Below are 14934 nucleotides of genomic sequence, written 5' to 3'. Positions count from 1 at the left end.
CGATCGTGCACTGGAGTTTAAACAATAATGCCTGCAGAAAGCAGAGGGGGTGGCCCAGGTGGCTGCCCTGCTGATAAGTTGGCCATGCGACATGCCTTTGAAAGGCCACTGCCGTTGCCTTGGCTCTGACCGCATGAGAGTGCATGTTTTCTGGCACCTTCATCTGCTGTCCCCTGTAGTCCTCCTCAATAGCCGTTACCATCCATCTGGCTTTAGAGGCCTTTGAAGCCCGACAACCTGGTTTTGAATTGTGGAATGTGATGAACAGAGCATCTGACTTACAGAAGCTCTTTGTCCTTAGAATTCTTTTTTTCAAAATAACATTTTATTCAAGTATTAATCAGTGACAACAAGAAAGAAACAAATTAAACAGTAGACATCGGAGTTAGCGCATGATTGTGGTAAAATAGTTCATTAAAGTGGAAGGAATAGATAATAGGAGAGGGAATTTATTATTCAACTCATTCATAGCAGTGTTTGGGCGGGAAAATGGCGAGAGGGGGAAATGTCTTAATACTGGACTAGTCCGCGTCCATGCGAAGTTCAGTTCAGCCAGTGGACGCTAGGCAGCTTTAGTGTAAGGGCCGGGTAACGGTCTGCGTAGTCCATGAATAGGGCCCAAGTATTCTGGAAGGGAATGAGGTTGCCCAGGCGAATTGCAGTGATTTCTTCCGCAGTAACAATGTCCCAACACTTGGCCCACCATAGCGGGATAGAGGGGCCCTCGTGGTGCTTCCAGAGACGAGCGAGGGCAATTTTGGCCGCCAATAATAGATGAGTGCAAAGGCGAGCAGCGTTTCCTGACATCGGCACATCCGCCTCCCCCGGGTCACCCAGCAAAATTATTCCGGGGTCCCATGGGATGTTCAGGCCTGTTATTGCTCGGACATGCGTCAGGACCCCCTTCCAATAGTGCGCCGCCTTAGGGCAGTCCCATAGGAGGTGGAAAAGCGAGCCCTCTTGCGTGCACCCCCTCCAACAGTTTGGTGAGGGCCTTGCGCCCGCTTTATGCAGTTGGGTTGGTGTAATATAGTACCTGAAGCATACTTTATATCCCCCTTCCCCATTGGTAACACATTGGGTACTTTTATGGAGTCTAGACCAAATTATGTCCCAAACATCAGGCTCCAGTGAGCGGCCCAAGTCCCTCTCCCAGTTCAGCATGTACCTTTCCTTCGCTTCAGGGTTAGCTTTTTCTAGGAGTTTGTAGAGGGTGGAGATCTTACCTTTTGGAGGGGATGCTGTCAGTAATAGTTCGAGGGGGGTTAGGTCCCTGGAGCCACGTTCTCTGACGGAGCGTTGTGAGATCCAGTGCCGGATCTGAGTATATCAGAATCATTCCTCCTCAGTGATATTGAACTTCACCTTGCAGTCCTCAAAGGTAAGCGGCTGGCCTTCCTTTAAGAAGTCTAAGATTTTGTGGAGGCCACTCTCCTGCCATTTGGTGAAGCTACGGGTGCAAAGGCCAGGGGAGAAGCCCGGGTTACTCCAGATAGGGGTTAGTGGGCCCAGTGAGGTCTTGATTCCTCATTTTCTGTTTGCAGCTTTCCAACTGTCCACCGTGTTACAAGTTGCTGGAAGCGGAGACATTGCTGGTGGGGTTTTCTGGGATTGGATGTGAGGCAAGTCAGAAAGGAGGGATTTACACCATGCTTCCTCCAGTTGCAACCAGGCTAGGCGATCTACTGAGCGGGTCCAAGTGTAAGCGTGCGGGAGTTGAGCAGCATGCCAATATCTAGAGATATCAGGGACCCCCAGGCCGCCAAGTTGTTGGCTGCAGATCATGATTTTCCTGGCAATGCGAGGTCTCCCCCCCACCCCCCAGATAAATTTCATATCCCGTTGTAGGGAGGCAAGATCAGCTTCCGGAATATGAGTTGGGAGCGGTGGCAATGGTACAGCACTCTGGGGAGTAAGTTAATTTTTACCGCGGCGGCCCGGCCCAGCCACGAGATTTCTTGTTTGTCCCACCGTTTCAGATCTGCGCGTAGTGATTTAAACAGCTGAGCGAAGTTGTGTTTGTAGATTAGTAGGCCGGATTTGGGGATCTGGACGCCCAGGTATTCCAGCGAGGTGTTGGCCCATGCGATTGGAAACTCTGGACATAAGGTGCTTCCCTGGCACCTCGGGAGGTTGATCGGAAGGACAGAGGACTTGTCATAGTTCACCCTGAACCCAGAGCATGTTCCAAACGCTTCTAATTCATCGTGTAGGGGCTGTAGCGAGCTGGCTGGGTCAGTGATGGTGAAAAGTATATCATCGGCGTAGAGCGCAACCTTGTGTTCAGTCCCGCCCACCATGACCCCCTTAATGTTAGGATTGAGGCGGATTCTTGCTGCGAATGGCTCCACCGAGAGGGCAAACACCAAGGGAGATAGCGGGCACCCCTGGCGAGTCCCCCTGGACATAGGGATGCTTGTCGATTTCCTCCCATTGACTCGGAGTTGCGTTGATGGGTGTACATAGCATGCCATTAACCAGGTTATAAAGTTGTGACCTAGGCCCATATGGGAGAGGGTGTACCGGATGAAGTCCCAGTTCACTAGATCAAGCGCCTTATGTGCGTCGAGAAAGATTACCAGGAGCAGAGTGTTCATCCTGTTTGCGGACTCGATGATATTGAGTGTGCGCCTGATGTTATCGTGTGTTCCTCTGCCCGGGACAAAGCCTGTCTGGTCTTTGTGAATTAGCTCGGGAAGAATCCTAGCCAGTCTGGCCCCAAGAACCTTTGAGTAGAATTTCCCGTCCGTATTCATTAGGGCGATTGGCCTATAAGAGGCCGCTTGCTCAGGGTCCTTTCCCAGCTTCTGCAGTAAGATGGTGGTTGATTCGGCCATAGTGTGTGTTACCTTTTTGGTAGATAGAAATGAGTTGAATACCAATGGAATGTAGTATATGGTTCTGATGCCACAAGGGCCTGAATTTCACTGATGCTGCATGCCGAGGTGAGGCCCACCAGGAGTGCTGTTTTAATTGTGACCAGTCTGATGTCTACCGATGCCATGGGCTTGAACGGTTTATGGGCCAAGGCGCCTAAAACCACGTTGAGATCCCAGACCGGGTGATTGTGTCTGACAGGTGGGTACTGTAGGGGTAATTTTACTAATCAAACCTTGCTATATTTTCTCTTTTTTTCTCCTTTGTGTTTGTGTAGTGAATTTGTATTTCCGATATGACCTGATGGTATCCTGTTATGTTTTTGACTTTTGTTTTCTCTCCCTTTTCAATCCTCCCGCCACCAAACTGGTATCTCTGTCATTCATTACCAATTGCTTAATGTTTTTTCCCGGTGGGAAGTGTAAAAAACTTTTATAAATATTTTTTGGTTCAATTATTTATTGCTGTATTTTAAAGAACTGTTGGATTTTGGGACAACCTGTGAACGAATGATCTCTAATTTAATTATATCATTTGTGTGTGCATTTACAGCCCTGATTTGATAAAGGCCCAGCGAGCTGAAACACGTGTAATCGAGAGAAGGGCACACTCATTTACATCCATTTTGTTTTTTTGATTAAAGACACAACCAACATTTAATGGCGCAGAGTCCATGAGTTTTTCTTCTTGTGTCTAACTTTACCATGACGGTTTAGGCTTATTACCGTCACACTCCAGTGAATTGCGACAGTCAATGATACTGGTTCATAGTGGACATCCCTCGGCCGGGTTCTCGTCTGTCAACACACTGTTTCTCTTGGCTTTAGACTTTGCCCCTTCTCATTGGCATCCCTCGGTCAGGTTGCTGTCTCTTTTACACAGTTTAATGCTGTTGGGATTTGCTTCCCTTGTTTACTTTCGCAGCAGACCTTGTTTGCTTTTGCAGCGGAATTCACTTCCCTTTCTTTCATAAAGTTTGTAGATCAAAGTCTTTCGATTGTACAGGGATTTTGCTTGACCTCAGTATGACCACTTTGACCTATTTCGGTGGCTCTCGTACGCCCTTCTGGTATCTGTAGTTTCGCTGGGATGTAGATCAACCAGAGGCTTTGGAGTTAGCATGCACGTGGTGCCTGTTTCCTTCGGTAGCTGGTCTCCCTGCGTCCCTGCAGCATCCAATAACTCGGCCGAACACTTAAAAATCTGCAAAGAGCTGGCCAATCCTGCTGCAGTCTCTACCTCGCCTGTCCCCTCCCAGGCTCTCTGCACGGCCCTGGCTTCTCATTTAATCTCTAAAACTCAGGATATCCTTTCCTCTCTCTCTCTTCCTCTCCTCCTCCTACCTCTACTCCCCTCTCTTCCTCTGGCCCTTCTGTGGCCAGCTCTCCATCCTCCTTCTCTGCCTTTATCCTGTTCTCCTCAGACAAGGTTTCTAGACAAGTCCGATCTATGAAAGTCTCGTCAAAACAGGTTCTCCCCTGTTCCTCTAAAACCATCAAGGACCACATTGACACCCTGGCTCCTGCTTTGGCTGACTTCTGCAACCACTCCTTTGACACTAGAGTCTTTCCTTACCCCCTGAAGCACTCCCTTGTGCACCCTCTTCTTAAGAAACCCTCAGCCCACCCCTCCTGCCCTGCTACCTACCGCCCAATCTCCATCACTCCTTTGCTCCTTTGCTGGGCAAACTCCTGGAAAAGCTGGCCATCTCCCAGCTTAATCTGCACATTGAATTGGCTGGTTGTCTCCATGACCATCAGTCTGGCTTCAGAAATGCCAGAAGCATGGAAACTGCTCTCCTGAACATCCGTGAAGACCTGTTCTCCAACATTGACTCCAACACCCCTTGTGTCCTCATCTTACTTGATCTCTCTTCTGCCTTTGACACGGTCAACCATTGCATCCTGCTCAACCGTCTCCGTGATAACCTGGGCATCACCGATCAGGACCTGGCTTGGCTGAGCTCTTTCCTCTCCGATCTACCCTCCCAAGTCCAACTTGGGTCCTTCCTCTCCTCTATCTCTACTTGTGGTGTTCCCCAGGGGTCTAACCTCTCTCCCTGGCTGTTCAACCAATGCCTGGCATTTCTTGCCCATCGCATTGCTGCTCTCTGCCCCAACTTTCAGTGCTGTGCAGACGACACTCAGCTAATTTTCAGGTTCCCTTCTGCCACCTTATCTTCTCTCATCTCTGACTGTCCGCTATCCAGGAGTGGTGTGCCGTCAATGATCTCTGCCTTAATGCCAGTAAAACTGAGATTCTCCTCAACTGCACACCTGCTCCCACCTATCCTGTCGCTCTGTGGCCGGCCCCTCTTGGCCCCCCTTCCTTCTCCCACCTGAGAGGCTAAAAACCTTGGGGTCATCTTCGACTCTATCTCTCCTTCTTTCCTCACATCTCTGACGTCTCTAAGAAGTCACACTACCAGCTGCACCTCCTCAGAGGTATTCTTCCTTTCCTCTCCTTCCCCCAGAAGCTCACTGTCTCCAGAGCTCTGGTTCACTCTAGGCTGGACTACTGCAACAGCCTCTAAATCTGCCTGCTTCTACTCTCTGCCCTCTGCCCTCTGCAACTCATCCAGAACAGGACTGCGAGACTTGTCCTTGGCCTCAAGCCCAGGGATTGTCTCTCTCCAGGTCTGAAATCTTCGCACTGGCTCCCAGTGGCTGTTAGGATTAAGTTCAAAACCCTCTGTATTGTCCACAAGGCCTTCTGGGGCTTGGGGCCTCAATACCTCCAACACTTGCTTCCTAAATATCTTCCTTCTCGAGCTCTTCGGTCATCCACCTCCAACTTCCTCAGGGTCAGTCGTTTCTCCAAGTAACAAGTTGGTGGTAGATCTCTTTCTTCGGCTGGGGCCTCCCTCTGGAACAGCCTCCCTTAAACTTGAAGAGAACCATCTCCGTATCCGGAAGCACCTCAAGACCTTCCTCTTTGCTTCTGCTTTCTCTCCTCCTCTCCCCTGCTGAACTCCCGAGTGAAACTGCACTGGTCACCTGGCTATCCTCTGATCTTGGGCCCAGGTCCCCTCCCACACCAGCGGCACACCTGCACTGCCTCCCAGGCAACCCTTGCACTTAGGGGCTGTTTCTGTATCCCTACAGTCCCCACCAGCTCTTGACACTTGATGTCTGAACTTACCCCTGCACTTGCCACTAGCTGGCCGCACTTTTACCTACTGTTTTTATTTATTCTATTTATTGTTTACTGTTGATCCTATGTATTGCAATGTTCCCTCCCACAACCAGCCCTTTCCATTCGCTCCTGCATTTGCTTGATCTCTATGTCACCTGGCCTAGCAAGATTGTTGTCTCTGTCTTCCCTCTGTTCCCCCTCCCTTTCCTCATCGTGCTTTGAAACACTTATGTATAGGCGCATTATAAATGCCATATCATATCCCCCTTAACACTTTTTACAGTTCAGTCAACTTGGTTCAAACTTGGCACTTTGCAAATCACATTCAACACGGCCTGGCTCTTTCAACACGGCCCGGTTCTCCCCTCGACTCACCGGCTATGATGAACTGCTTGGCTTTCGGCTTTTCTGAAGTCATGGCCGGTACCACGGTTGCGGGAGCTTCTCTCGCTCCTGCTTATCGGCGTAGGCATGCCCCGTGTACCATTGACATCTGCTGGAAGACACTTGCGCTATTGTTTTGCGGTCTTATGTCCACTTCCACAAAGGTTCTGCGGGCCTGGGACGAAAAGGGCAAGGTCACTTCTTTCCTCGCCACCCACTCGATTCCCGCCGCCTTTCTCCTTCTCTTGAACTGCCGTGTCTGGTTAGCTGTGTCGTCGTGTTTCTGCCGTGCTCGTCCTATGCTCTCTTGCTACACCTTTTATCCCTGCCCTGTAGGGAAAAGGAAGGACCGTCAGGTGTGTGTGATTTGGGTTAATTGCCTGACTTTGCCTGCCCCTTTGGTTAGGACATGTCAGGTAAACAGGTTTAACATTAGTCTGTTTACATTGCAAAGTATTCGGGTTGGAAAAGGAAGGTGATAGAGTTCTTGAGCATCCTACAGGATAGGTGGGGGACAAGGTGTTATAGGAAATGGTAGCCTTCTCGATGGGGTTTTTGATAAACTCAGAAGGGGGAGATTGGTAGGTTTTGCGAAATGAACGGAAATGACCAGGATTCTTATTGGGAACTAAATAAGGGGAATTGGGGGAACGGTAGTGTTTGGTCAAAGCGGACTGGGAGTTCGGAAAATAATAATTAGCGCGACGTGAAGAATGATTAGGAGTATTAGGGTAGAGAACAGGAAAGAAGGGATTTTGGAAGATGTAATGTTTATTCGCTCCGAGGCGGTTCCTACCAGGTTGGTCAGACATGGAGGGGTTTCTGGATTTGGGCAGGATAGATTTAATGGGAGGAAGCGTGGCAGAGGTATTATAGCCTAAAAAGGCCTCTGAGATGTAGTCCGCCTTTTCTTCTACCTTGGCATAGTATCATGTTGATCATAACCCTGGGTAACCCAACGCAGGTGATCCTCCCCCACTGGTCCACCCCAAGGAACTTGATCCAACGGCGATGGCCGTGTCCTGGCCACCTGCATAAGGGACTTCAGGGCTCTACGGGAGAACACCTTCAGGTTTCTCACACTGCCCAATCTCTTGTTCAGAAAAGTGTAAAAAGGAGAAATGGATGCAAAAGGGAAAATCAGTTTCCAAATGAATAAATGTGGCTGAACCAGCTCTCCTCCCCACGTTAGACCTCACGGAGTAAGGATGTCCCTGTAAGCAGCATGACACACTCTGGCTCGACTTCCAACACAATAAACAGTTCCAAAACGTGGATTGAGGCACGTCCGGCCTTTCACGTTTAAGTCTCTTTTCTTGACTTCCAAAATAAAGTTTCAACATAAAAGTTCACAAAGGGCCCCTTCTGTCAGGCTCAAAGCTTTCACCACACAGTTCTCGTAGGTCCCCCTCTGCTGGGCTCAGACCTCTCACGATAAAGTGCAACACAAACTTCTAAGGGGGGGGGCTCCCTTCCCCAAGCTTATTTCACTTGGGGTCTCCTTCTGTCGGGCTCGGACCACTTTCGGATGTCGAAGACTTTCGAATGTGCGTGACTTTCTTTACAGACCACTGCAGGACCACTTCGATTCAAAGTTTACAGTTCAACTTTCACTTTCCCCCTCTCTAGGAGTTAAACTTTTTTATTTCACTTTTGCTGTTCATACTCTTTTTCGCTTCAAACAATTTCCTTTTCACAGAAACTTCCAAGTGGGCTACTTCCTTTCACCAGACCACTCTGTTACTTAGTATTGCTGTTTTAGCAGCTGTCTTTTACTTCAGAGTTCATTCACAGGTCTGCCTTTCCTCGTATTTCATTCACACACGTGCAGCCTTCACTTGTGATATAATGTTGCTACTTCAAACTACTTCAAACTTTAACACACACAGTCTTCCAGGTCGCTTGCCAACTTATCGGCTGTGTGCGTCTCTTCTTGGCTTTGCGATTCCCAATTCACGAGTCAAGGTTAGTACCACAGGCTTGGCCTCGCCTCCCCAATGCTTCCGTTCACCTGGAAAACACAATGCAGTCTTCACTTGTGGGATCTGGCCTTCTCCATGTGTTTTCCACGGTCTGTCGGAGGCAACAACCTCCAGTAGGGAACTCTTGGGCTTTTACGACCCGCTGCTCTTGTCCCTTGGCTCGTCGCTCTGCTCCAGTAGGTTTGCCTTCATCCCGGAAGCCCTGCTCGTACTCGTGTTCTACCTTGCTCAGCGTGTGTCTTTGGGTTCTGCCTTTTATTTGTGTGAGGAGAGCTAATTGGTATCAGGTGTATGCGCTTAGAATCAAGTGCCTGACTTTGCCTGACCCGATTAGCGGGACATGTCCAGTACCATGTGTGAAAGTTAATGTTGTTACGCTCAGTCACCCTCTTCCTTTGCAGAGTGTTTATGTAAAAAGGGGATGGGGGAGTTGGGACCTTGGAGCATCCTAAAACATAGGATGGGTTGAATAAACAAAATAGGGGGAATACTGCAACTCACCATCGGCTTCCTCACCCCCCCCCCCCAACTCCCTGAAGACCTCTCACCCAGGTGATCCTCCCACATTGGCCCACACCAGGAAATGTATCCAAAAGTTATGGCCGTGTCCCGCCAACCGGGATGACAAGCCCACGAGGACTAGCGGGTGAGACACCCCGTGGTTACTTACAGTACAGCCTGGTTAATCCTGCCAGCTGTCTTTTGACCAGAGGATTGGAGGTGGAGAAAACGTTACTGTCTGAGTTTTTGTATTCCCCTATTGCTGCCAGGTACGGGTGGCATCTGTCAACCTGAACCCCCAACTCTGCTAGGTGCACAGAGAAGGACAGTACCTGATGAAGGGTACACTTCAATGGGTCTATGCCTCTTTCCTTGGCCCAGAAGTAGAACCTGGTCCATTTGCTCCTATATTGTTTCCTTGTGCAAGTACTTCTTGCTTTCTGGATATCTACATAGCCCTTCGACAAGAAGAGGTGCTGCAACGTTATGAGCTCACGAACCAGGCGGTTAGAGCTAGCTTCTACAGAGAGTGGTGCACTACCGCCCCCCCTGTTGAGATAAAAGCGGATCAGCCCCCACTGGAAGGGGAAGCAGAGGTTGAGTCACCAGACGTATGAGCTTCGAGAACCATGGTCTGGCAGGCCACTGTGGCACTGTCAATATTAGGGAAGTTGTTGCGTGTCTCTGACCTTGCAGATTACCCTGTGGATAAGCGGAGTTGGTGGGAATGCCCCAGTGAGCCCTTGCCCTGTCCCATCCAGGAAGCAAACTGTTGAAACCTCCTGTTGTGCTTGGTGGTGAATAGGTCTATGTGGGGTTGCCTCCACCTGCTGGAGATCTCCCTCAGGACCCCTTCGTTTAGCTGCCACGTGCAGTTATCGACCCCCAGTCTGCTGAGCCTGTCCGCCTCTAGGTTAGACTCCCCGGGAAGGTGGATCAGAGAGCCATATGTTGTTGGCTATGGCCTATTTCCATATTTCTATTGTGAGCCTGCACAGGGGCACTTACCTGGTGCCCTCGTTTTTTGAGGTAGTACATGCAGGTAGAGCTGTACGTCTGAATGCAGACTGAGCTGTTGCTGATAACTGGAAGGAACGCTTTTAAGGGCAGTGATACGATGATAATTTCGAGCCAATTGATGTGACTGCCCTGGTCCTCTCACGACCATAGACCATGCACAGTATGGGTGTTCAGCGTGGCTCCCCACCACTCGAGGGAGAAGTCTGCCGTAATCGTGTATGTCGGCAGGGGCTGCCTGAAATGTCTGTGTCGTTCCTCCACCATAGCAGGTCCTGGTGTCGATGCGTTGGAATGGTGACTAGTGCTGCTTGTTACCAGTTTCCTGGCTCCATGAGAATGAAAAAATACAGTTGCAGCCTCCTCATTTTGGGTCTGGTTTGAGGCACGGCCAGGAAGCAGGCTGTCATGATCCCTAGCAAGTCATGGTACCACCAGGCCAAAGTCACCGATCTGCTGAGGAAATGCCCCGTAGCCGCTTTGATCGTGTTATCTTCTCCGCGGTGTGGAATATCTTTTGTAACTTTGTATCCCATTTGAGACCCTGGAAGGTCAAGGACTGTGTAGGCTGGAGTTGTGACTTTGTGAAGTTGATGGAGAAGCCCAGTTTGTACAGGGCATCTGCCAGCATGGATGCTGTGTTCCCGACCTCCACCGGTGATTTCCCCCGAGCCAACCAGGCGTCAAGGTATGGATACACATGGTAGCCTTCTGATCTGAGTAGTCCCGTCACTTAATTCATGATTCTCGTAAAAACCCTCAGGCTGAATTGAGCCTGAATGGAAGGACCTTGTATTGGAAGTGGAAGCCCATGACCCGAAACCGGAGGAAGGAGTGGTGGGGTTGCCATATTGGAACGTGCAGGTATGCATCATTCAGATCCTGGGAGCACATCCAGTCTCCCCCACACAGAGACTCCGCAATTAGTGCTGGTGTAACCATTTTGAACTTTTGGAGGGGTTTAAGAAGGACAGATCTAGGACCCTTCGCAGGCCAGCCTGGTGGTTCTTCTGTATTGCAAAGATACAATAGTATAACCCTGAGAGGGGGGGGCGACTTCCTCTACTGTCTCGCTCCCGACAAGAGAGTGGATCTTCGCAAGTAGAGATTGTGTCCCACATCTGTGGGAGGGGAGGTGAGAAGGGAGGAACTTGAGTTATAGGAAGGCAGAAGCCCTGAAACATCACAGATAGTATCCAAGGGTCAGCAAACCGAGCCCGCAAAGACTGAGCGTGGAGAGCAAGCCTGCCCCCCACCGGACAACTGTGGATCCTGATGACCCCGTCATTGCTTCCTTCCCTCTGAGGCTGGTGCCTGGGACGGGGACTGAAAGAAGCCATTGTGTGTAGCTTTATGCTGTTTTTGCCAGTGTTGCCTGGGGGACCTGTACTTGTAACAGAAGGGACAGCCCTAGGTCGGACAGGATGAAATGGGCTGGAAAGTAAATGTGCACACACGGGGTAATCCTGTCCTCACAAATTAAGGTCTGCAATAACTCCTTGCAGTCATGGTCTTTACCTTCCTGAAAGGCCCTGACAATGGTAGCTAATACTTCATTGTGGGGAAAAAAACAACCACCTTCTGAGTCTACATAAGCCTTTTTATTATTTAGGCTACTCTTGTAGCTTTGTATTCGTTTTTTTCTCAAAGGTTGTTAAAAAGCAACATGATTTTTTTGAACATAAGTAAAAATAGTGACAATGTGCAAATGTGTGAATAGTGCAAAAAATGCAGTCAATGACAAATATGGAAAGTAAACAAATGACATCTCCTTATAATCATTACAAGGGGACTAGAGATGAACACCCTATTGCTTCATATGGGTCTCAATCTCCTAGTTCTTATTCTGTAAGGTGCTGCATCTGGTTTCTGCTTTCTTTAATCCAAGCAGTATGGGCCAATAAGGCTTGAAAAGATAAAGTCTTTTGACGCCTAGCGCTAGTAGTGTGCCCAGGGGGGGGCTAAGTCAGATTTTAAACAGTTATCTGTCTATGTCTGGCGCTTTGTGGAATGAAGGGACTGGTCCAAGACCAAGAGATACTGGTCTGGGGGACCTGTCCGTCTGCCTAGACCGGCGGTCCTGGAAACCCCTAAACCCGCCAAAGGGACGACCTCTGTCAGCTTGTGGCTGACCCTGATCAAAGCTCTTCGGTGCCGGCTTTGTAAGTATAGCCAGAGACTTGGCTGTCTGAGAGCTTTTCTTTTTCTTGTCTAGTTTTTCGTCGGTGGATGAGTGGAAAAGGCCTCCTCCTTCGAATGTGAGGTCGAGGATGCTGTTTTGCACGTCCAGATTGAATTTGGTGGCTTTAAGCCATGCTGTGCGCCTCATGTCAGTAGCCACACAAGTGGCCCTACCGGCTGTTTCTATATGAGCCCCAGAGGACTCCATTAACTTCTGCGCCACCATTTTGGCCTATGCTATCCCTGCCTTGAAGCAAGCCTGCCTGTGAATTGGCAAGTCTGGGAGGAATTGTTATCGCCCACCATAATCTCGGATTTGTGTAGTGCTGATGGATGTGGTGGATGCCTGAGGCTTTGCGTATAGTGAAGCTGCCGCAATAACAGACAAATGTGGATGGGGTTGCACAGACAGGATTAGAGAATCGCCTTCTGCTTGTCTATACTTTGCTTGTTGGTGGGTAGCCTGGAATACGGTTGGGACCACCTTTTTTGCTAGGGGCCTCTACATCCAGTGGGTGAGAAATGCCCAGGTATTCCGCTGGGCCGGCCAGTCCGTCATGAAAAGCCTTTGCAGAGGACGATGTGTCCTGTTCCTCGTCGTTCTATGTGTCTGATTGGTACACTGTGCCCTGTGGGTCAGTGTTCTCTGCAGGCAGTGTTACGAGGGGGGCCGCTGGTTGAGGGACTGCAGGAGGCAGAGACGTAATGGTAGACTGAGTTGGAGCCTCCATGGGCTGTGACACGGTTGCAACAGAGCTGGTACTATAGGCTGAGGCTGTACTGGAGCTCGAGTTGGTGGAAGCATCGACAGGATCATGTCTTGAATGATCCCCTTATGGATTTTTCCCATTGGAGTGACCTCATGAGTGTGAGGAATTTCTCCCCACAATACCTGTGCAGTAACGTGCTGGTGAAGCACGTTACTGCACAGGTATTGCCAGCACGACCAGCATGTATGGCGTTCTCCCTGTGCCTAGTCTGCCTTGGGCATATCCCGCTTCCATGTATCTCATGTGTACCAATGAGGTTGGGTGGAAGGTGCACCATGTGACCTGCTGCGTGGCCATGGGGGACCATTCCACCCGTGGAGTGAGCTCTGGCCTCTGGGGTTTGTTGGAATGGCATGCTTCTGCACGCACCACCATTTTCTCTGGCTGCACCTCCATTTTGTCAGGTACTGCTACACGTGCTGGTTGCGAGTCTTTGGAGGTACTGGCTCTGGCCTCCACCTGTTTGCCGGATCGCGTAGGCTCGGACCTGCCTTGTACCTCAGGTGTCGACCTGGTAGGCTGTTCGCCCTCAGACTTGCCAGTAGTGCCTTTATCACCACTTTAGGCGCCCTCTCAGGCCTCGGCCTGGTAACAGAGCAAAGCCCCACGGGCCGTGGCTCGGTATTAGAGCCGCGTGGCCCCTCAGCTGTGAGGGCGATAGCTAACTGAGCCTCAGAACCCTTGCTGATAGCAGAGCCTACTAGGCCCATCCCGCTAGGGCGCTTCCCAGGAAAGGATTCCGCTTTGCGGGGTGCTTTTGAGAACAGAATACTTACCTTTGTTGTATTTTTCCTTATGTACGCCTTTATGTGGTCCAGCGGGGATCTTTTAAATAGCTCTCTCCACCTGACAAGCTGGTTCTTCAGGTACTGGGGGGTAAGGGCATTGCACACCGATCAACCTTCCCAGCCGTGGTCTTCGTCTAGGCACCGGAGGCAGAGTGTGGTGCGGATCAGACATAGGGAAAGAACCGTCGCAGGCCGGACACGTACCAACACCCGTTGAGGCCGACATGCGCCGGGGAGTGGCGAGGGACTGCTGGAAAGCTCAATCCTAAATAAGACTATAAAAAAATGTATATATAGGGACCACGGTCCCCAGGGAAGAGTTTGTACGTGTGGAATTACCAGAACCAAAGATGCTCAACCACAGCGTTGGTGAAGCACGTCCGCTCCCGTTGACACGGAAAAGAGGACTCAGGTGTGGCGGAGTGAAGGGAAAGACCGTTTTTCTGGTGAAAAAGGTTCAGTTTCCGTCCCTAGAGAAGGACACCCATACAGAATGGAGGAAAGGGAATGGGACGTAGGTGTAAATAGAAGCTCGAAGAGCGTGTTCCAAAGTAGCGAAAAGAGTGTGCGGAAAAAAGCAACTGAGGCCAAAGGGGCGCAGCGCCGATATATATATATATATATATACACGACATCATGTCCAGAACGGGACGCATAGAGGCCCCCTCGTGGAAGAAAGGTTTCCACAGAACAGCTGCTCTGGGACAGGGATATGATAGATGAGGAATCTGTGGGAGGAAAAAATCCATTAGAAACTTTGATTTCAAAATGTCTTCAAAATGTACTCTTCTTGTTGAGGCACTTTCATACTGGAAAATATTTTTGAATTGTGAGGAAAGTTAGTCACTTCAATATGCATAAACCCATTAATACAGCACACCTAGCACTTTATCGTAAAGATACTCACAGACTGTTTTACAACATCGGCCCATTCTGGAGCTACTCCATATTCTGGGTTTTCTTTCAGGAATCTGCAAAGATCTTTCAAAGGAGGAGCAAATGCCCCACCAACCTTTAAATGTAAATAAAAAGTTGTGTTAAATTTCAAAGAGTGCAAAAATTAATCAACCAATTGCCTCAATATCATGCACTTCTCGGCAGATCAGTTCAATAATGATTTCATAAGAACTCGTTACCTTCAGAATAGCAGAAGGCTTTATTTATTTTGTTATAAACAGAGTTATTTTCAACTAGAACATTAAGGATGCTGATTTCTGTGCATCACTACTGAGGCAAAGATTTACATAGACCGCAATGGGAAGTAACATTATTTTGATTATATTATAGATTGACATGTTC

General features: G+C 49.4%; 1 protein-coding gene across 7 annotated transcripts in view; it reads right to left on the bottom strand.

Annotated features, from left to right (window-relative positions):
• Positions 1 to 14934, bottom strand: part of CHD9 (chromodomain helicase DNA binding protein 9) — a 3201601-nt gene that overhangs the window by 56059 nt on the left and 3130608 nt on the right. For all 7 annotated transcript variants that reach the window (XM_069639523.1, XM_069639522.1, XM_069639526.1 and 4 more), the window contains one exon: positions 14543 to 14647. In XM_069639523.1, coding sequence (XP_069495624.1) covers positions 14543 to 14647 — 105 coding nt within the window. The remainder of the gene's footprint in view (positions 1 to 14542; positions 14648 to 14934) is intronic.

Source organism: Ambystoma mexicanum, chromosome 1q (assembly GCF_040938575.1).
Source record: "Ambystoma mexicanum isolate Mex_15411 chromosome 1q, UKY_AmexF1_1, whole genome shotgun sequence".
Taxonomy (NCBI): Eukaryota; Metazoa; Chordata; class Amphibia; order Caudata; family Ambystomatidae; genus Ambystoma; species Ambystoma mexicanum.
This window is presented reverse-complemented; position numbering and strand designations above follow the sequence as displayed.